The sequence below is a fragment of the Ahaetulla prasina genome, chromosome 17 (genome assembly GCF_028640845.1).
Source record: "Ahaetulla prasina isolate Xishuangbanna chromosome 17, ASM2864084v1, whole genome shotgun sequence".
NCBI lineage: Eukaryota > Metazoa > Chordata > Lepidosauria > Squamata > Colubridae > Ahaetulla > Ahaetulla prasina.
Window position 1 is genome coordinate 5,206,609 of NC_080555.1, and position 22,782 is coordinate 5,229,390.

General features: G+C 47.9%; 2 protein-coding genes across 4 annotated transcripts; one reads left to right on the forward strand and one right to left on the reverse strand.

The window, feature by feature from the left end:
• Positions 1–625: 625 nt before the first annotated feature.
• GPR137 (G protein-coupled receptor 137) lies at positions 626–11,000 on the reverse strand. Its single transcript, XM_058160478.1, has 7 exons — positions 9,970–11,000; positions 7,381–7,430; positions 6,718–6,943; positions 5,134–5,283; positions 3,952–4,080; positions 2,144–2,238; positions 626–1,399 (listed from the first exon to the last, which is right to left on the reverse strand). Exons 1-7 carry the CDS (start codon positions 10,333–10,335, stop codon positions 1,234–1,236), a joined length of 1,182 nt encoding a protein of 393 aa, XP_058016461.1. The 5' UTR covers positions 10,336–11,000; the 3' UTR covers positions 626–1,233.
• A 3,924-nt stretch (positions 11,001–14,924) lies between these two features.
• BAD (BCL2 associated agonist of cell death) lies at positions 14,925–22,727 on the forward strand. Of its 3 annotated transcripts, none has more exons than XM_058160692.1 (4): positions 14,925–15,097; positions 17,560–17,751; positions 20,734–20,897; positions 22,152–22,727. In XM_058160692.1, the coding sequence occupies exons 2-4, from the start codon at positions 17,631–17,633 to the stop codon at positions 22,269–22,271; spliced, it is 405 nt and encodes a 134-aa protein (XP_058016675.1). In that variant the 5' UTR covers positions 14,925–15,097; positions 17,560–17,630; the 3' UTR covers positions 22,272–22,727. The 3 variants fall into 3 exon arrangements, with proteins under 3 accessions (XP_058016675.1, XP_058016674.1, XP_058016673.1); XM_058160691.1 differs by having other exon boundaries at positions 14,942–15,097; positions 17,564–17,751; positions 22,149–22,727; XM_058160690.1 differs by having other exon boundaries at positions 14,945–15,097; positions 22,149–22,727.
• The last annotated feature ends 55 nt before the right edge of the window (positions 22,728–22,782 follow it).

The following is a 22,782-nucleotide window of genomic DNA, read 5'->3' on the forward strand; positions in this document are numbered from 1 at the left end:
TGTCTAATCACACTTGGCCAATAAAGAATTGTATCGTATTGTCTATCTATCTATCTATCTATCTATCTATCTATCTATCTATCTATCTATCTATCTATCTATCTATCTATCTATCATCTATCAATCATCTAGTTGTATCTATGAATTATATCTATCATCTATCTGTACCTATCAATTATCTATCATCTACCTCTCTCTATTTATAACCTATTTATCAATCATCTATCTGTATTGATGAACATATCTTTTTTTTTATGTACACTGAGAGCATATGCACCAAGACAAATTCCTTGTGTGTCCAATCACACTTGGCCAATAAAAAATTCTATCTATCTATCTATCTATCTATCTATTATCTATCAATTATCTATCTATATCTATCTCTAATCTATCAATCAACTATCTATCTATCTATCTATCTATCTATCTATCTATCTATCTATCTATCTATCATCTAGCTATCAATTATCTATCTATATCTATCTCTAATCTATCAATCAACTATCTATCTATCTATCTATATCATCTATATCTCTAATCTATCTATCTATCAATTATCTATCAATTATCCATCCATCCATCCATCTTTCTTGGAAAAAAAATGGGCCAGGCTTCCTTTCGCTAACACAAAATGCATTTATTGGAAGAGGCAAGGGATGATATAGCACCAATAACGGCGAAAGTGTCTAGCAGAGGAACAGAGAAGCTTATTCCAAATTATATGGCAGCTACCGGCATTTTGGGGGGGGAGGGGAGGGGAGGAGGTAGAGGGAGGGGAGAGGGAGGGAGGGAGAGAGAAAGTGCCCCTCTACCCATTTTCACAGAATCTGTTTTTCAACAACATCGAAGATAAAACGCGCAGCGCCCCCCCCCCCCAACCCGCCCCATGTCATTTAAAGTGCTAGTGTTCTCGATATGCTATGGGTTAAATATTGAAGGGATATTTCAAGGGGGGGGGGGGAAACGGGGAAAAAATCACCAACCAGCTCCAATATTAAAAGATGGAGCGGAGGTTTTTGGGCTAAAATTCAGGGAAGGGGGTGGGATGTAAAAGAGGGGGGGAGGAGGTTTGTGTGGATCTAGTACCCTGTTTGCATGCCGGTCGTCTCCCCTTCTCCCCCCACCCCAAAAACCCGGCACTAATTTACACACGGAGGAGAATTTCAACAGCATTAAGTGTGTGTGTAGGGGGGGGGGGAGGCCGTCCTCCCGTCCCAACCTCCCCTCCGCGTCTCAGTTCTGCGGGGTGGAGTAGAGGCTGTGATGATGATGGCTGCCGGAGGCCGACGCCTGCGAGAACAGAAGGGGGGCGGTGGGCGGGTGGCCCCCGAACCAGTCGTGCTCCCCGCTGCGGTTGATCGAGCCGTAGTAGCTCCCGCTGTTGGCTCGTCCGGTCAGGCTGCAAAAAAGAGGGAGAAGAAACGAACGGAGGAGTGACGGATTCGGACCTGCGCGAAGTTTTCTTTCTCCCTCCTCGCTCTCTTTCCTTGTGTGTCTGTGTCTCTCTCTCTCTCTCTTTTCTTTCTCTCTCTCTCTCTCTCCTTTCTGTCTCTCTTCTTTCTCTCTTTCTCTTCTTTTTTCTCTCCTCTCTCTTTCTCCTCTCCTTTCCTTCTCTCTCTCTCTCCTCTCTTTCTCTCTCTTTCTCCTTCTTTCTCTCTCTCCTCTCTTTCTCTCTCTCTCTTTCCTTGTGTGTGTGTGTGTCTCTTTCTTTCTCTCTCTCTCTCTCTCCTCCTTTCTGTCTCTCTTCTTTCTCTCTTTCTCCTCTTTCTTTCTCTCCTCTCTCTCTCTTCTCGTCTCTCTTCTTTCTTTCTTTCTCTCCTCTCTTTCTCTCTCTCACCTTCTTTCTGTCTCTCTCTCCTCTCTTTTCTCCTTCTTTTTCCCCTTTCTCGTCACCTTCTCTTTTTCCTTCTCTTTCTCTCTCCTTTTTCTTTCTCTCCTTCTCTCTCTCGCCTATCTCTCTCCTTCTGCCTCTCTTTTCTCCTTCTTTCTTTCTTTCTTTTTCTCTCTCTCCTTCTTTCTCTCCTTCTTTTTCTTTTTCTCTCTCTCTCTCTCTTTCTTTCTCTCTCTCTTTTTCCTCCGCAGTGTCTGTGTTACCGGGAAGGTTTTGCTGGATATTTGAAGAATTTAAAAAAAGGAAGTCTACCTGCTAGTCAGTCCTTCGTTTTCGCGCTGCCCAGGATAGTCGAAGAAATAAGAACGGGAGACACCCAGCTGCCGGTTGAAGACGCGGCTGGCGCTCTGTCGGAAGGGAAAAAACCATTTTAAGCTTTCCCCCCCTTGCCGGTTGGTTGTTTTGCTTCTTCGACCCGCTTGTTTTCCTTGCACGGCCATCGCTTTCAGCAGATCTAAATTCCTAGTCCCTAAGTAACAGGGTGGATTTGATTTAAATCAAGTCGATTTAAATCACATTTAAATCCTGATTTAAATCACAATTTAAATCCTGATTTAATCACTACTAAAATGGCTTGATTTAAATCGACTCGGTTTATATCATAATTTTTTAAAGAGCGACTGTCATCTGTTGTCCCGCAGTGGCTCCTCCTCTGACCCTATGTTGACTCACCGACAGTCCCAACATTGCAGAATATGTTTATGTTTATTCAGATTTGTATACCGCCCTATCTCCCTAGGGACTCAGGGCGGTTCACAGGCAAATAAAATGCATATAAATACAAGATAAAATGTCCGTTAAAAAACTTATTAAATATAGCCCGATAATTAAAACAATATATATAATAAAACCCATTTAAAATCTAAATTTAAAAAACCTAGTCCAGCCCTGCGCAGACGAATAGATGTGTTTTAAACTCGCGGCGGAAGGTTCGGAGGTCCGGAAGTTGACGAAGTCCTGGGGGGAGTTCTTTCCAGAGGGTGGGAGCCCCCACAGAGAAGGCTCTTCCCCTGGGTGTCGCCAGACGGCACTGCCTAGCCGACGGCACCCTGAGGAGTCCCTCTCTGTGAGAGCGCTGAGAATATACAGCCTCCTGCTACAGAACGATGCTTCATTTCATGCCAAATAAACTCAATCATTAATATTATTTTACGCAGAAAACTATCTTTAGATTTTTCCTCCAAAAGCGTTCGATTAAAATAAATTTGATTTTAAAAAAATCCGATTTAAATTTTTAAAAATCCAATTCAATTTTTTTTAAAAATCCGATTTTTAAATTTCTTTTTTTAAAAAACAAAACGAAACAGAACTTCAATTTTTATCCACCCTGCTAAGTAAAAGCTACCCCTTTTCACAGCCTCCGGATTGTGAGGCGAGAGCGCCACCTCTAGGTCACCGCGCCGCTCGCAGTTAAGATGGGCAGCCCAATAAATTTAATAAAGAAATAAACGTGGTACTTCTCGGCTTGTAGGAGGAGGAGGAGTGGTAGAAACTGGGGGCGGAGTCCAAAAGAGGCATCGGCCTTGCATCCTTCCTTGAGTGCTGGTTGAGAACCTTAAGTAAAGGTTCCCCTCACATATATGTGCTAGTTGTTCCTGACTCTAAGGGATGATGCTCATCTCCATTTCAAAGCCGAAGAGCCAGCACTGTCCAAAGACGTCTCCATGGTCATGTAGCCGGCATGACTCAACGCCAAAGGCGCACGGAATACTGTTCCCTTTCCTCCAAAGGTGGTCCCTATTTTTCTACTTGCATTTTTTACCTGCTTTCGAACTTCTAGGTTGACAGAAGCTGGGACAAGTCACGGGAGCTCACCCCGTAAGGTGGCGCTAGGGATTCGATCGACAAGCACAGCGTCTTAAGCCACTGAGTCCCTGTTGGTTCTTATACGAACTCTAACCGGGTGCTGACTTGTTAAGTTGGGAGAATTCCTGTACACGGGCTTTAAGCAATGAAGCGGTTTCATTGAACCTTCACTTGTAAACCTGCTTTTTCACGCGGCTGATATCAGCGCCGCCGTTAAAATCCACAGCCCGATCCCCTCCGAAGGTCCCACTCACCATATCCTGAGCCGGCCGATGCACCCGGAAAAAGCCCACCAGCAGCGTAGTGGGCAGTAACTCCCAAACAAAGAGGATGAGGCCAAAGACGATGTAACCTTGATCCCCGAGATCGGTTATCAGGTCGGCCTGGAAGTGGGGGAAAGAGACTAGGTAGTAAAACACACCCCTTTGCTCCCAAATTTTTACAGGAAGTCCTCAACTTATGACTGTTCACTTAGCCAATATTCAAAGTTATGACGGACCTCCCCGGGGGTTACTTTGGGCCACATATACATCCGTTGGCAGCTTCCCACGGTTGAAATAACCTAAAATCAGGTTCGGTGACGTGGGTGTTCCAATTTAGGACCCTGATGGGCAGGGCTCTCTAATGGTCGCCATTCAAGGACAGCGTATAAAGGGCTACATAGTGTGCCAGCCACCCATCCAGCTCTGCCAGAGTCGGATAGTACGAACTTGGGCGTTTTGAGTATTCCTCTTTTTGGATCCTGTTGTGGTCCGTCAGCAGCCTGCGGAGCTGGCAAGGGAATCGGACAGCGATGAGGCTGAGGTGGGGCCAGGGCCATTGGGAAGTGAGGTGCGGACTCCAGAGCCTCCAGAGGCTGATAGTAGTGAGGCAGAGGAACAGGAGGAGCCTGTTCCTAATGCACGCATGAGAAGAGCTGCCGGAAGGCAAGAGCAGCTCAAGCAGAGAGGACAACTCGGGAGTAAGGCCAAGAGATGATTGGCTCCTTTCAAAAGGCTTAGAAGACCAGCAACGGTGTTTGAGCTTTGCTGGAAAACAACGTTGGTAACTGCGTCTTCTGCTTTGTCCACGTCTTGCCTTTATTTTTGTGACTTGTGAACGTTTGCCAAGAAAGGCCTTTGGCAGTTTGCCTAATTGGACCAAGGTTCGCGATAGGACTGAGGAATTTGTGTTGGGAGGCATTTGCTTTAATTTGAGTTGAATGACGCTGGGAATGAAGTGATTCTCAGCTGTTCGAATAAAGTTCATTTGTTTTTTCACGGACTGAGTTTCTTACTTGGGCCTGGGTCACCAAAGATCCTGGGGGGAACTGCCCCATGCTTCCTTGCTGCTCAGGGGAGGGGGAGGATGGGAACTGTAGTCCAAGACTTTGGAGATTTCCGCCCCCCCCCAGCTGCTCTTCAGTTCCTCCCTTCCCCTTCCTCCTGAGGATTCACCTGGTCCGAGACGTTGTACCAGTCGTAATCGAAGGAGTCGAGACGGGTGCGGGACGAGAGGGCCAAGGCAGCCAAGTTATAGCAAGCGCGGCTGGCGTAGAGCAGGACAATGGTGCCCCCCATGGCCGCCGTCTGGCACAGCGTGGTGCCCTGTTTCGGAGAGAGGGCGATTAGTCCGCAGGCAGGTTATTGCCGAGCGAAACACGAGGCCTGGTTGGGAGCATCGCAACACATTTTTGTTACCGTCTTTTAGTCAAGGTTTAATTTTATTTCTTGACTCAGCCTTGTGCTAAACGCCAGCTAGAAGGTAAAATGCAAAGGGGGAATAATTTTAAAAGCTAGAAAAATATAAAATACGCAAATGTAAAATATATACCGTGGTTTCCCGAAAATAAGACCGGGTCTTATATTAATTTTTTTGCTCCAAAAGATGCATTAGGTCTTATTTTCTGGTTAGGTTTTATTTTGGGGGGGAAATACAGTACTAAATGCACCTATCTGCTGATCGTCTTAACTGGGGCTTCCAGCATCCTGAAAAATCATGCTCGGACTTATTTTCCGGTTGGGTCTAATTTTCGGGGAAACAGGGTATAAAATATATACTGTACATGAAAATCAAAAACCTTTAAAGGGGATAGACCCTGCATGTTCATTGATAAAGATTGATAGACTGCTGGATGAAGCCTGCCACCAACACTGAATGTGTATAGAGAGCAAATCCGACACTCTTCTAGCACTGATATAACCTAACTGGGTCAAGAAACGCCTGCAAGAAAACCACCAAGCTCAGACAGTGCCAAGGACTCCACACATTTATATAAATTAGAATAGAATAGAATAGAGAACAGAAAGAGAATATTATAGAATATAGAGTAGAGTAAATAGAATAGGATTCAGAATAGAAGAATAGGAATAGAATAGAAATAGAAATATAGGAATAGAGAATAGAATAGAATAGAATAGAATAGAATAGAATAGAATAGAATAGAATAGAATAGAAAATATGGAATGGAATGGAATGGAATGGAATAGAATAGAAGAATAAAAATAGAATACAGTTTCCCCAAAAATAAAACCCAACCAGAAAATAAACCCTAGCGTGATTTTTCAGGATGCTCGTAATATAAGCCCTACCCCCAAAATAAGCCCCAGTTCAGATTGTCAGTCAGATGGATGCTTTTAATACCTTTGTTCCCCAAAAATAAGACCTAACCAGAAAATAAGCCGTAATTTGAAGCAAAAAATAATATAAGACCCGGTCTTATTTTCAGGGAACCACGGTAGGAATAAGAATAGAATAGAAGAATAGAAAGAGAATAGAAAAATAAAATATAGAATAGGGTAGAGTAGAGTAGAATAGGATTCAGAATAAAAAAGGAATAGAATAGGAATGGAATGGAATAGGAATAGGAATAGGAATAGGAATAGGAATTAGAATAGAATAGAATAGAATAGAATAGAATAGAATAGAATAGAATAGAATAGAATAGAATAGAATATTAAAGGAACATTGGAGTGAAGAACAAAATGGAATGAACCGGAATGGAATAACAGAATATTCAGGATAGCAACCAGGGGGCCCACCTTGGCTTCCAGGTAGATGCGCGTTGAGGGAGAGCCACGGGCCACGAGGAAGAGGCAGAGGGCGAGCGAGACGGCTCCCAGCACGAACAGTGAGTCGCTGATGAGAACTCGAGCGAGGACCACCGCCCAGGGCTCAGCCTGGCGTGCCCGCACCAGCACGGCGCACGCCACGTTCACCGCCAGGAAGAGGACGCTGGCCCCGAAGCACGCCCCTCGCACCAGCAACCTGGGGGAAAACAACCCGAGACCCCCCAAAACTCATTGCTTCTGGATCAACCAAAGCCCCTCTGATTGGGGGCTGCTGTGCTCACCCGGGGCTGCCAGCAAACCTCTCCTGTTAAAAAGAGAGGCTACAGCATAAATTACAGGTAGTCCTCGACTTGCGACCACAACCGAGCCCCAAATTTTATGCCGCTAAACGAGACCGCTGTCAAATGAATTTTGGCCCCGTTTCTGAATTTTGATCACGTAACCACAGGGGCGGGGGATGGGAGAGCAGGAATGCTGCAACGGTTGTTAAGTGTGAAAAACAGTTTTTATAGTCCCTATTTTTCAGCGCCACTGTGACTGAGCGGTCGCTAAACGAATGGTCGTAAGTCAAGGACAGTCTGTACTTTTGCACGAGAAACCCCATGAAGACGTTGGAGAAATACGGATACTCACAGGCCTTTGATCAGCTCGGGACGATATTTCGCTTTGGCTTTAAAAACCACCTGTAAAGGATAATAAAATTGACCATTGGATTTATTTCAGTGGCCCGCTTCAATTCTATTTTGATGGGAACAGGTGCTGCCTGCATTTGCTACCAGTGAGATACATTTAAATATTATATTTTAGTGGTGTAGAGTGCAGTCCTGCAGGCTACTTCTGTAGACTGCCGGCTGCCTGCAATTTGGCAGTTCGAATCTCACCAGGCTCCAGGTTGACTCAGCCTTCCGTCCTTCCGAAGTGGATAAAATGAGGACCCAGATTGTTGGGGGCAAATATGCTGACTCTGAAAACCGCTTAGAGAAGGCTGGAAAAGCACTATGAAGTGGTATATAAATCTAAGCGCTATTCCTCCCTCCCTCCCATGCAGTATTGCAGGCTAACTCACTGCTCACTGCCAGGAGTTCGATCTTGACCAGCTCAAGGTTGACTCAGCCTTCTGTCCTTCCGTGGTCGGTAAAATGAGGACCCAGATTGTCGAAAGGGCAAGAGGCCGACTCTGTAAACCGCTTAGAGAGGGCCGTGAAGCGGCATATAAGTCTTAAGGGCTATTATATCAGAAGCACGCCAAGGGCCAGGGTAACAGGTTTTCCTCGAGCTTCCAAACGCTTATGTTCCCTATCACCCAAATCCGTCCCGCGGCTGGGGACGATGGGAACTAAGGCAAGAGAAGGCATCAGATTCTATCTGTGGTGGGGGAGCAACAGAGCCAATTCGTTGCCAAAGCCACCGAATGACCTTGAGCACGACTCCTTAAGAGACCGTCTAATGCACAACTCACCGATACATCAATTCTATTCTTAGGTTACGAAAAGTTGGGGCTGCGAACCAGCGTTATCTTGCGCACTCTCTTTGTATCCGCTTTGGGAGCCCTCCTCTTGATAACGCGCTTACAGTAGCTAAGATATATACGCCACCACCTATATCAAAAGTGCTGGAATTGCTACTCGGCTGCAATTAGGCAACTCAATTGTTGCAGAAAACAAAGCAACATTGCCGCACGTCGCTGCCACGATATCTACGGGATATACGCACCGAGAGACAGAAAGGGGGTGGGTGGGTGGAATTTTTTTGCAACCCATTTTTAAACCGCTCGCTATTCTGCTATCTTAATTTACTGATAAGGCTTCCTGCGGTTTTGATAAGTCCGTTTGTTTTGCCCTTTTTCTAAACACTGTGGTGCTAACAACGCAAAATAAACACGGTTGTTTTGTTTGTTTTTCCCCTGGGGTTTTGTTTTTAAATTACAAAATTTGCATCTTGGATGGAAAGGAAGCTCGTCCTGTCGCTTTAAATCATCCCATTACATTTGAGGCATCGACACCAGTTTATAGGCCTTTGCTGCGAACTGGGATAACTATCGACAAGCTGCTTAGAAGTACTGTGGATTTTTATCCCTAAATGAATAGACGGCACTCCATTAAAGTCTACAAAAAGAACCATGCTGGCTGGGGAATTCTGGGAGTTGGAAGTCCACACATTTTAAAAGTTCCCCAAGGTTGAGAAACTCTGGTTTGGAGGGAAAAAACAAAATTAAGCTCAAAATAAATAGATATTTAAAATCTCTTTAAGCCAAAACATGCACACAGCAGGCAGAACTAAGATGTAATTCATGGAAGATCAGTCTTGGTGCAGATCACCTCTTTGCAAGGTGCTCTCTCAGCTTGGTTATTTTCTTGCATTGATGATGTTACCTAGTTGGGTCGTGTAACGTCTGCAAGAAAACCCCCAAGCTCAGAGAGTACCCAGGACCCCACAGTTCTCCTCCTCCTCCTCACTTTCCCTTCCTTCCCTTCCTCCGCCCTGCAAATCCCACTCCCTTCCCGCACTGATGTTGTTCCCTAGTTGGGTCATGAAACATCTGCAAGAAAACCCCCAAGCTCAGAGAGCACCCAGGACCCCACAGTTCTCCTCCTCCTCCTCTCCTCAAACCTCACTCTCTTCCAGCACTGATGATGTTACCTAGTTGGGTCATGAAATGTCTACAAGAAAACAAGCAAGCTCAGAGCGCACCAAGAACTCCGCAGTTCATAGTTGTTGTCCTCCCTCCCTTCCTCCTCCTCTCTGCAAACCCTACACCCTTCTAGCACTGATGATGTTACCTAGTTGGGTCGTGAAACGTCTGCAAAGACACAACCAAGCTCTGAGAGCACCAAGGACCTCAGCCCTCCTCGTCTCCACAATCCCCACTGCCTTCTAACACTGATGATGTTACCTAGCTGGGTCATGAAACGTCTGTAAGGAAACAACCAAGCTCAGAGAGCAACAAAGAACCCCACAATTCTCCTCCTCCTTCTAGCACTGATGATGTTACCTAGCTGGGTCATGAAACGTCTGCAAGAAAACCCCCAAGCTCAGAGAGCACCAAGGACCCTTCATTTCAACTCTGACCTACAAATATTCCCCTTTCTTGCTTTCCTCTTTACCCCTAAGTCCCCAGCTCCCATGTGCTTCAGCTCAGCATTTACCCACTGTCTCCATCTTGGCATTTTCCCGTAACCCCCACCCGCCCCGGGGTCACCTTTGGACCAGAACGGCATTTACCTGGGCAAAATAGAGATTCATGAGGGTCAGGGTGAAGAACTGGAGGCAGACAGGGCAGCAGTACAGCAGCCAGAAGAAGAAGGGGTGCAGGTGGTTGGCCTTGAGGGTGTTCCGGAAGTAGAAGGAGAAAAGCGTGGTGCGGAGGGCGGCCCAGAAGAGGCAGAGGAAGAGGAAGACGGTCTGGTAGCTGAACTTTTTGTGGCGGTACAAGAGCACCAGCCAGAGCTGGGCGTAAACCGAGAAGAAAAGCAAGGCGTACAAAGCCGTGTAAAGCGTCGTCAGGCCCACCTTGACGGCGGGCGGGAAGGCCGGCGTGAGCCGCGAGGCCGGCACGATGGAGCTCAGGTTGCTCACCGCCTTCTCCATCTTCGCCGGCTAGGAAGCCGCCATCATCGTCCCGAGCCCCCCCCAAGACTGCAGAGAGAGAGAGAGGAAGGAGGGAGGGAGGGGGTGTCGCACCACCACCGCAGCCCCCTCTCTTGGCCCCCCCGCATGGAGGGCGTGTTACATCCTTTGAGGGGGGGGGCTGGCTCCTCCAGCAGCAGAATCAAAGGACGCCTGCCTATTCCATGGGAGATCCTGGCTGGTGGGGAGGCAGCTGAGAGTCAGAGATTATCCTCTCGGGACCTCCTCGCAGGACGTGAAGAAGGGGGGGGGCAGCCCCACCCTTTTGGTCCAACGCAGAGTTTCGTAGGAGCTGCAAAGGGAAAGAGACAAGAAATTGGGGTGCTTTTCAAGCTGCCACCCCTTTCTCCCTGCCGCCCCTCTCCCTAATCCTCGGAGGTCTGAGACTCTCACCCTGCAGGGCCAGAATCCTGGACAATCCTCCCTACTCACAGCCTTCCAATGTTTGGGTCCCTTAAAGCCCCACCCCCACCCATTCTCCTTGGGTCCCTGGCCGCCTCCCTCGGACCTCTATTTCCACCTGCTGCCCCGCTTTCACTCCTGGGACCCCCCCTCCCCAATCAATCCTCAGGGGTCTGGGATCCCCCTTTTCTCCCTACTCTCACCCTTGCAATATCAGGGTCACTTAGGAGCGCCCCAATTCCCCTTGAAGCCCTACCTGCTCGAGCCCCCCACTCACCCCTATCTCCCAGCTGCCCCATTTTTCACCCTTGCCCCCTACAAATCCTTAAGAGGTATGGGGACCCTCCCCTCCATCCTCCCTTCTCCCACCTTTACAGTATCTGGCTCCCTTAGGAGCCCACCTCCCCTCCATTCTCAGTGAAGCCCTGCCTCCTTGGGCCACTCACCCCATCCCCCTCCTGCCCCATTTTCACTTCTGGGTTCCCCCTCCCCAATCCTCAGAGGACTGGGACACCCCCCCCATCCTCCATATTCCCACCCCTGCAACATCTGGCAACCTAAGGAGCCCATTCTCCTTGAAGTTTACCTCGAGCCCCCCATCTCCCTGCTGCCCGTTTCACCCTGAACCCTTCCCCAATCCTCAGAGGACTGGGACACCCTACCCTCATCCACCAACCCTTGCAATATCTGAGACCCTTAGGAGCCCTCCCATTGTCCTTGAAGCATACCTCGAGCCCACCCCACCCCTATTTCCCTCCTGCTCTTTTACTTCTGGGTCCCCCTCCCCAATCCTCAGAGGTCTGGGAGCCTCCTCATCCTCCCACCCTTAGTAGCCCCCCATTCTCATTGAAGCCCTGCCTCCTCGGGGACCCCCACCCCTATTTCCTGCTGTTCCTCTTTACTTCTGGGTCCCCCTCCCCAATCCTCAAGGTCTGGGACCTCCCCATCCTCCTTCTCCCACCTTTACAGTATCTGGCTCCCTTAGGAGCCCACCTCCCCTCCATTCTCAGTGAAGCCCTGCCTCCTTGGGCCACTCACCCCATCCCTCCTGCCCCATTTTCACTTCTGGGTTCCCCTCCCCAATCCTCAGAGGACTGGGACACCCCCATCCTCCATATTCCCACCCTGCAACATCTGGCAACCTAAGGAGCCCATTCTCCTTGAAGTTTACCTCAGCCCCCCATCTCCCTGCTGCCCGTTTCACCCTGAACCCTTCCCCAATCCTCAGAGGACTGGGACACCCTACCCTCATCCACCAACCCTTGCAATATCTGAGACCCTTAGGAGCCCCTCCCATTGTCCTTGAAGCATACCTCGAGCCCACCCACCCCTATTTCCTTCCTGCTCCTCTTTTACTTCTGGGTCCCCCCTCCCCAATCCTCAGAGGTCTGGGAGCCTCCCTCATCCTCCCACCCTTAGTAGCCCCCATTCTCATTGAAGCCCTGCCTCCTCGGGGACCCCCACCCCTATTTCCTGCTGTTCCTCTTTACTTCTGGGTCCCCCTCCCCAATCCTCAAGGTCTGGGACCTCCCCATCCTCCTTCTCTTACCCTTGCAATATCTGGCTCCCTTAGGAGCCCCCCATTCTCATTGAAACCCTGCCTCCTTGCCCCCCATTTCCTGATGCACCCCCACAATCCTCAGAGGTCTGGGAACCCCTCCCCATTCCTCCCACCTTGCAATATCTGGCTCCTTGAAGCCCCCATTCTCATTGAAGCCCTGCCTCCTTGCCCCCCATTTCCCTGATGCATCCCCCAATCCTCAGAGGTCAGGGACCCTCCCCATTCCTCCCACCTTGCAATATCTGGCTCCCTTGAAGCCCCCATTCTCATTGAAACCCTGCCTCCTCGCCCACCCATTTCCTGATGCACGCCCCCAATTCCTTCCACCTTGCAATATCTGGGTGTCTTATGAACCCCCCTCATTCTCATTGGAGCCCCGCCCCTTTGTGTCCCTGCCCCCTCCCGCACCCCAGCCTTAATCTTGGGCCTGAGGGGCTTAAATGCTCTTTCCCCCCCCCCTGCTCCCCCCCACCCGGACACCTGGGACCCTCGTCGCCTCCCCAGATACCTGGTTCCCTTAACCCTCCCCTGCTCTCTCGGGCCCCCGAGTCCCCGGGGCTGCCTCTCTGGCCCCACTGCCTCAAATCTGGGGTGGGGGGGCGGAGAGAAGACGCCCCTTCCCCACAAATCCAGGCCAGCCGCAACCGCCCGACCTCCCAGCTGCGCCAAGTGCCTTGGCCCCGCCCACTTTCCCTGGCCGCACCGGCTCGGCGTGCCGGAAGTGACGTCAGCGCCCGCCGCGCCGTCTGGGGTTTGACTCGCGCCAAGGGCGTAGGGCGCCTCTCTGAATGGCCAAAGACGGGGATTGAGGGGAACCTGACTAGAGCGGCGGCGCTCTTTCCGGTTCGCCATCTTAACGACGGGCATTTGGGCTGGCTTAGTAAATGGAAAGATGGGAGCGGAGGGTGGGGGGGGGGAAATAGACAGGCCGGAAGTGACTCACGCTAAAGGTTTTCCCCCCTGGGTTCTGTCCTCTTGCTTCCGAAGCGCAACTCTTCTCTCGGGTCCTTCGTTCCGCTTTCATCCGTTTTCCACTTGCACATTCCATACGTTCCTCCTTTTTGACATAACAAAAGGAGACAGATTTACTCTGTAGATGCAAGAGGTCTCGGATGAAGTCGGGCGGTGTCTCAATTGAATCAAGGATTTGCCCACAGCCTGGCCTCCAGCAGTGAAATGCTTTAGAATTAAGGCAAGCCAGTAATTTTAACATAAACTGGGTGGACTGCAACTCCCAGAATTCCCCAGCCAGCAATGATAAGTGGTGGCTGGGGAATTCTGGGAATTGTGGTCCACACAATTTAAAATGGCCAAAGTTGAGATGCAGCAAAAAACCAAAGCGTCCTTTAATATTTAGAAATGGTGGCATAAAATATGATGGGGCTAAAGTGTCCGAATGAAGCCTGACCAAAGTTTTTAATGCACTTTTTAAAAAAAAGGGGGGGGGAGAAGAGGCAAATGTAGCCACAGAGGGAAGGAAAACAGAAAGAAAGAGGAAGGTGGGGGGATACACACACTGAAGAATAGAGAAGGAGGAGGAGGGAAGGAAAGAAGGTCAGAAAGAAAAGGAGAGAGGTAGTGAAGGAAGGAAGGGAAAAAAGAATGAGATGGGAAGAGAAGAGAAGGGAAGGGAAGGGAGAGAAAGAGAGAGAATGTAAGGAAGGAAAGAGAAAAGGAGAAGAAAGGGAATGGGGAGAAGAGGGGGGAAGGAAAGAAGGGAGGAAGGAAGGAAAAGAGGGAGGCAGTGAAGGAAGAAAAGAAAGAAAAAGAATGGGATGGGAAGAGAACAGAAAGAAAGGGGAAAGGAGAGAAAGAGAGAGAAAGAAAGGGAAGAAAAGGAGGGGAGGAGAGGAGAGAAAGGAGAAAGGGAGAAGAAGGAAGAGGAAAGGGAATGGAGAGAAGAGGGAGGAAAAGAGAAGGGAGGGAGGCAGTGAGGGAAGGAAGGAAAGGAAAGGAAAAAGAATGGGATGGGAAGAGAACGGAAAGGAAGGGGAAAGGAGAGAAAGGAAGAAAAGAAGGAGAAGGAGTGGGAGGAGGGAAGGGAGAAGAGGAAGGAAGATGAAAGGGAAAGGGGAGGAGAGAAAAGGAAAGAAGGGCGGGAGGGAGTGAAGGAAGGAAAGAAAGAACGGGGTGGGAAGGGAACGGAAAGGAAGGCAGGGAAAGAAGGGGGGGAAGGAAGGGAGAAGAGGAAAGAAGGAAGAAAAACGAGAAAAAGAGGGAGAGGAAGGAAGGAAGGAAGGAGAGGGAGGGATGGAAAAGTAGAAGAAGATGGGAGGAAGAAGAAAAGCCAAAGGGAGGGGGAAAAAGAGGAAAGAACGAGGGGAGGAAAGAAAGAAGGGAAAAAAACCAAAGGAAAGAAAAAGGCGGGAAAGGAAGGAAGGAAAGAAGGAGGCGGGAGGGAGCCAGAGGGAGGAAAAAAAGAAGAAAAGAAGAAAGAAAGAGTGGGAAAGAGGAAAAAAAGAAGAAAAGAAGAAAGAAAGAGGGGGGAAAAAAGGAAAGAGAGAAATCTGCAAACTTCCCCCTCCCCTCAATCCTGGGGAAATAGGACGGGGGAGGGAGGGAGGGAAGGAGGAGGGGGGGTTGATGCCTCCCCAAAAGGGCGGAGCCTTTTCCCCCTCCTCTCCGCCCCCCCCTCTGACGTGGCCGCTCCCGATTGGCCCCCGCCGGTGGCAGTTCTTTATCGCCTTGGCGACTCCGGCTGGGCAGGCGGCTCGCGGTAAACAGGAGGAAGGGCGCAGAGGCAGCGCTCCGTCCCCGCAGGTGAGCGCATCGGGCAGCCCCGGGAAAAACGGGTGCCGGGCTGGGGGTTAGGGCAGGCAGGCAGGCAGGAGCCGGATTTAATGCTGGTGGTGGTGGGGGGCTGCAATCTGGCAGGGGAGGGGTAAGAAATCTGGGGAGGGGGCTTTGCATGCATCCCCCCCCTCCCAGATCAGGAAGCGAATGCAAAAAAAAAAAAAAAAGGGAGGGGAGGTCGGGATGGGGAGTTTTGGGGGTGCAATGCACCCCCCCTTCCCTCTTTGCAATTTGGAAAATTTGGGTGGGGAGGGGGAGAAGCCTGCAAGACAGAGGCTGGGTGGGGGTGGAGTGGTGGTGGAAGGGGGCGACTGGGGATTTGCAAAAAAAAAAAAAAAGGAAGGAAGGAAAAAAAAGAGGAGTGGGCTTGCATCTGCAACCTTGCGCACGCATCTCCGGGGGGCTTAAGCTGCGGTGGGTGGGTGGATGGATGGATGGATGGATGGAAAGGGGTGGGGGGGTTTTTGCCCAGCTACGCAGAGGAGAGGAAAGGGGAAAAAAAAAAAAAGGCTTCGCCCCAGGGAGCTGGGAAGGGGATGCGATGTGCTTGCGGAACTCCCTGCCACTGGATTGAAAAAAAAGAACGGCAGTGAACTGAGCGGATGGGCAAAGGAGGCAAAAAAGGAGAGAATCGGGGTGCCAGGTGTTGGTGAGGGTGGGGGGCTTGCCCAAAGCTTCTGGATAGCCAAAGGGTGGGGGTTTTTTGGGAGGGGGAAGGAGGGAGAAGTAGTGGTTTGCTGAAGTGAGCCAGGTTTGAATCTGGCAATCTGGGGAGCCTCTTTTGCAAACCCTGGGTCTGGCCAAACTGGGGGAACCAGGGGGTTGGACTAGATGACCTCCAAGGTCCCTTCCGACTCTTTTGTTACTGCTGCATCTCTCTTGATGGCAACCAGCCCCGAATCTACAGCTAGAGGAGTGGCCAGGGAGATTTTCGGGCAATTTTGCTCATATGTCTTGTGAGTCAGATTGTGAAGTTTTTGAGCTAAACGTCTTTATGAGTCAGGATTGTGAAGTTTTTGAGCTGGACAGTTTCCTGGTGTGTGTAATTCGGCCTCTTCGGTTGTAATCCTAGCTTTGCTGACCGGGAAGTTGGGTTCGCACGACTTTGGTCTTAAGTTAGGATTGGATCAGGGAGATTCGGTGTGTCTACACCTTTGCCCAGCTGTTGTGCGAGGAAATAATTGTGTTGTTAGGATGTTGTGTTGTTGGGACAAACATTTGTCCGGGTTTAGGGTGTCTGATAAACACTAACAGCGTTTCCAGGAGCGTTAAAGCAGCTAGAATAATTAATCAGTGGAACTGCCTGCCACCAGAAGTTGTGAATGCTCCAACACTGGAAGCTTTTAAGAAGATGTTGGATAACCATTTGTCTGAAGTGGTGGAGGGTTTCCTGCCTGAGCAGGGGGTTGGACTAGAAGACCTCCAAGGTCCCTTCCAACTCTGTTACTCCCAGCCACTATTAAGAGGGGTGGATTTCAACTCCCAGAATTCCCCAGCTAGGGAAATGCCAGGCTAGGGAGAAAAAAAAAACATGTCTTGCCCAAAACCTAGGAAGATGCAACTGCTCTGTGTCAAAAGTGACACACATTGGACAAGATAACAATCAAACTCCGAAGGTTGGGATATTATATGGTGGAATATTCTAGTTTGCTTTTGATCGCTGGGCCACCAAGAGTCGGTTTGGATAGTGAGATGGTGGCGTAATAGATATATTTAATTAATTATACACATACACATATAAATATAAAATATAAATGCCTTTATCCTTCCTTCTCTCCCTCCCTATTTCCTCATTTCCTCTCTCAATTCCTCTTTCCTTCTCCAATTTTCTTTCCTTCCCTTTTCCTTCCTTCCTTTTCCTTTTGCTTCCTTTCTCCACTCTTCCTTCCATTCTTCTCTCCCCTTTTCCTCAAATTCACCTTCCTTCCTTCTCTCCCTATTTCTCTCCTTTTCCTTCCTTCCCTTCTCCACCAATTTTCCTTCCTTCCCTTCTCCACTTGTTTTCCTTCCTCTTCTCCATGAATTTACTCTCCTTCCTTCTCTATCTCTCTCCTTTTCCGTCCTTCTCCAATTTTCCTCCCTCTCTCCTTCTTCCCTTCCCCTCTAATTCACCTTCCTTCTTTCCCTCCCTATTTCTCTTCTTTTCCTCCCTCCCTCCTTTCTCCTTCAATTTTCCTCCCTACCTCCCTCCCTTTCTCTTCCTCCCTCCTTCTCCTCCAATTTTCCTTCCTCCCTCTTTCTTCCCTTCCCCTCTAATTCACCTTCCTTCTTTCCCTATTTCTCTTCCTTCCTCCCTCCTTCCTTCTCCTCCAATTTTCCTCCCTCTTCTTCCTTTCCCCTCTAATTCACCTTCCTTCTTTCCCTCCCTATTTCTTTCCTTTTCCTCCCTCCCTCCCTTTCCTCCTTTCCCTCCTTCTCTTCCCTCACAGGCAGTCTCCTACCTCCAAGCCTTCTGGAAAACACGGAGTCCAGAGGCAGGGGCGATGCCAGCCCCCTGACCATGTTCCAGATTTCCGAATTTCAAGATGATACTTTCTCCACGACTGAAAAGGACCCCACGGATCTCAAGCTGAGTGTCGGGGGGCCCAAGGATCTGAACAGCCCCTCTCATGAAAACCCAGGTGAGAAGAAGCGGCTGACTACCGTATTCCCCACAATTTCTCAGCTCTCAAGTCGATTTTTACCCAGTCACATGCGAAAACACATGGTTTAACCTGGTTAAAAACCTGTTTATGCTTCATCATGGCCTCTTGGTTAAACCGCAGTGTGATGGATTCGCACAAGGTGCGAACAGCAACCTATTAAGTGAAATGCAGGACAGTTAGAAAAGAGGTCAAAGGCAAGCGGTTCTCGACTTACGACCAATTAGGATCGGAACGTCCATCGCTAAGTGATGCGGTCATTAAGTGAACCATCGTGTCACCTCCCCACTCAATTTTATAGTCTTTTTTTTTTTGGACCTGGCTCTTAAGTGATTCTTCGCGGTCGTAAATCGAATCTAGCTTCCGTCCTCGGCTTGTCAGAAGGTGGGTGGCGGAGGTCACACAGCTTTCCTTAAATACATGTCGGCTGCCCAGCATTTTGAATTTTCATCATGTGACCGCAGGGATGTTGCAACGGTCGTAAATGCGAGGACCGGTCGTCGCTTTTCCAGCACCGTTGCCAACTTTGAACGGTTTGCTGGACAAACAGCCAGACGTCGGGGACTGCCGAGTGTTGTGTGATCTTTGGTTTAATTTTAGCTCGGGCTAAAAAGACAGTTGTTTTATCGAAAATCAGAGCCGTTCAGTTGTAAACACAATGACGCTGCTGTCAAAATGGACATGATGCGTCTTCTGACAGGCTTAAAGCCCCATTACGTGACGGGAAAATTGTTCTTCTCCAGCTGAGCGTGCGATGGGGACCTCGCCCGGTTCAGCTGCGATCTTAAATCCACACCCTCCTGGATTCCACCCAAGGAAATCCCTACCAGATCACGCCAAATAGTTCTGTATTTATTATTTAATTATTATTTAAATTATTATTATTATTTATGTATGAGCCTTGTATAGGCTATCCTCGACTTGTGACCATTCATTTAGTGACAGCTCGAAGTTACCAACAGGAGGGCTTCCTCGGTGCTCCCTGAGCTTTGGTGGCTTTCTTGCAGATGTTTCATGACCCAACTGGGTAACATCATCAGTGCTAGAAGGGAATGGGGTTTGCTTCCATTTATATACAAGTGGCTTGTCATGTTGTTGGGACAGTCAAGGAACTAACAACTTAAACAATCAAAAATAGAATAGAATAGAATACCACCCTGTTAAAGATCTTGGAGTTTTCATATCAAATGATCTAAGTGCCAAAGCCCACTGCAACTACATAGCAAAAAAGGCTCTAAGAGTTGTAAACCTAATTTTACGCAGCTTTGTTTCCAAAAACTCTACACTACTAACCAGAGCATACAAAACATTTGCAAGACCCATTCTTGAATACAGTTCACCTGTCTGGAACCCATACCACATCTCTGACATTAATACAATTGAACGCATCCAGAAATATTTTACAAGAACAGTTCTCCGCTCCTCTGAAAACAACAAAATACCTTATACCACCAGATTAGAAAACTTAGAACTCCGCCGACTCCGACAAGATCTGTGTTTAACACAGAGAAGCATCTATTGCAATGTCCTTCCTGTTAAAGACTACTTCAGCTTCAATCGCAATAATACAAGAGCAAACAATAGATTCAAACTTAATGTTAACCGCTTCAATCTTGATTGTAGAAAATATGACTTTTGTAACAGAGTTGTTAACGCTTGGAACACACTACCTGACTCTGTGGTCTCAAACTCCCAAAAGCTTTAACCAAAAACTGTCTACCACTGACCTCACCCCATTCCTAAGAGGACTATAAGGGGCGTGCATAAGAGCACAAAAGTGCCTACTGTTCCTGTCCTATTGTTTCCTTTCATTATATATAAGCTTATATGTTGTATAGTTGTTTCATGCTTATACTTATATATACTGTTGTGACAAAATAAAAAAAATAGAATAGAATAGAATAGAATAGAATAGAATAGAATAGAATAGAATAGAATAGAATAGAATAGAATAGAATAGAATAGAAAATATGGAATGGAAAAAATGGAATGGAATAGAATAGAATTAGAAAATATGGAATAGAATAGAAAAAATGGAATAGAATGGAATAGAATAGAACAGAAAATATGGAATGAAATAGAATAGAATAGAAATAGAATACAAAATATGGAATGGAATGGAATACAAAATATGGAATGGAATGGAATAGAACAGAAAATAGAATAGAAAATATAGAATAGAATCAAATTAGAATAGAATTAGAAAAAGAAAAAGAAAAAGAAAAAATAGGAATAAGATTAGAAGTAGAATAAGAATAGAAAGACTAAAAAGAGGATAATAGAATACAGAATATAGAATACAAACAGAAGAGATTTAGAATAGAGAACAAAACAGACTAAATTCATTTAGTGGGAAAGGTAGCTTCATCAGTGCTGAATGAAGGGAGAGGTCTGCTCTCTCTCTATGTGCTTCCCTGCAGAGATCAAATCCCGCTCCCTTTTAGCACTGATGATGTTACCTAGTTGGGTCATGAGACGTCCGCAAGAAAACAACCAAACTCAGAGACTACCGAGAAAACCTCATTTCAACCCGGAGCTACAAATATTCTCCTTTTATTGAAGTTACAACAGCGCTTGGGGGAAAAAAATTGACTTATGATAGATCCTCACACTGACGACTGTGGCAAAATTCCCTTGGGTCATGTGATCAAAATTCAGGCGCTCGGCCACCACCGCCTCTATATTTATGAAAGTCGTGTGATTGGCCATTTGCCACTCACTGACCAATTTCCAACAAGGCCGATGGCGGGGCGGGAGAGCCCTTGTTGTGATTTACTGAACAACTGCAGCGCCACTTCACCACCACAGGTTGCAAAATCGGGCGTTGATCGCTTACCCGCCACCTTGCTTAGCAACAGACAATTCCGATCTCCGTCGCGGTCGTAAGTGGAGGCTTGCCTGTAAAGCTGTCCGGGCGTTGCGCCGCTGCTTTCTTTTAACTTGAGATTTCTTGCTTGGTAGAACTGAGACGCCGCATTGGGTCCGACCAACTCGATTCGGAGACCTCCGATGAGGTGGGGGCTTTCCGGGCCCGCTCACGCTCCGCCCCTCCCATTTTGTGGGCCGCGCAGCGATACGGCCGAGAATTACGCAGGATGAGCGATGAATTTCACGGCGCTCTGCAGGTAAGCCTGGCGAAGGGCAGGGGATTCCTTACCATTACGGAAGTCTTCCAAATGAGCGTTCTCTACAGGTAAGTCCTCGACTTACAACAACGGAGACCCAAATTTCTGTCGCTAAGAGAAACCTGAGTGATTTTGGCCCTGTTTTCTTGCCGTCATCATTAAGTGGACCACTGCCTTTGTTATTAACACGGTTGTTAAGGGAATCTGGCTTCCCCATGGACTTGGCTTGTCGAAAGGGGATCAACTGACCCTGGGACATTGCGACCGTCATAAATGTGGGTCAGTCAAGCGTCTGAATTTTGATCGCGTGACCCTGGAGATGCCGCAACGGTGGTGAATGGGTCGTAAGTAATTTTTTTTTTCAGTGCGGTTGTAAATTCAAGACGGTCACTAAGTGAACTGTTGTAAGTCAAGGACTACCCTGTTTCCCCGAAAATAAGACCCAACCAGAAAAATAAGTCCTAGCATTTTTTTCAGGATGCTTGTAATATAAGTCCTATCCCCAAAATAAGCCTCAGTTAAGATTGTCAGCCAGTTGGATGCATTTAGTACTGTATTTCCCCTAAAATAAGACCTAACCAGAAAATAAGCCCTAATGCGCCTTTTGGAGCAAAAATTAATATAAGACCCAGTCTTATTTTCGGGGAAACACAATACCTGTTGTCAAGTTTCCGAAGGATGCCCTAATTAATTCATGAGTCTCAAGCCAAGTGTCAAAAGAAATCCAGTTATTTATTAGGAGCAACATTTCGGCAATTACCCAAGCGGAGTCAGCTCTGCCTCCACGTAATTTACGGCCCCCTATGACCCTGTTTCCCCCCTCCCTCCCTGGGTGTGTCATAAATCACATTCTCCATTTACGTTCTGTAGAAACCACACCCCTCCTGCTGGCTCTGTAACCTGAGATAACAATCTGGAGAAAGGCATGTGTAGAATGTGCTTTCCGTCCGAGGCAGCCGAACAACTCCGTCAGTTCTTCCCCCTCCTGCTTATGGCAACGCGAACGCAGGCCTGGAATGCTTTACGAGTTGACACCTGTATTCTAATTGTAATTCTAAGTGTAATTCTAATTTGAACCTTTGCTTGATTTAACACATCTCGAAAAGAGAAAAAACATTCTTTTTTCCACTTTGCTCAAAAATGAAAAGTGGTTCAAGAAGAGAAAGACGCCAACCACATTGACATTGTACCGATCAATATAGCGCCGGTCCACCGATGCCTCACCCCCATGTTTTCTCCCCTCTTTTTCAGAAGCTTCCGCGCCCGAAAAGCGCCGGGACCTGTTCCCACATGGACCACCCTCCCAGCTGGAAGGACACACTGCGGTCGTGGTGGCGCCGAAGTTGCCCGGAAAATGGACCTTCCGGTTCTTAACCGGGTTTTGCTGCTACCTGTTACGGGGATGGGAGGGTGGGGTGGGAGGGAGAAACTTGGTGGGGTTTCGACCGTACGCTTTTTCCTCGGTGGTATCTCAAAATTATTCCGGGTGCCGAGTTCGTTCCCTAACATTTCCATTCTTTACGCCACTTACAAGACGTTTACACCGGATCTGACATTATGGCACCGTCCAGATTTTTACCCTTTACCAGTTTAACCCTTGATTAAATTCAAGGGGTTTTTTTCCCCCCCTTCCCCAATATCCAACACCCCTAATTTTCCACGGTCCCCCATCCTCTCCAGAAAATCAAGGCGAATTCCCATTTTTTAACACAGAAACAAAAAACTCTGGATTTTTTTTCTAACCTTCACTCTCTGTATTGTTGCTGTTTATTTGTCTTAATTCCTAAAGAAAAAAAAATGTATATAAAGGTTGTTATTTCTGGCTTCTCACATCGGCCTCGTGTATGTTTCTTGACCCCGCGATCTTGCAGCTGGGTGGGAGGCT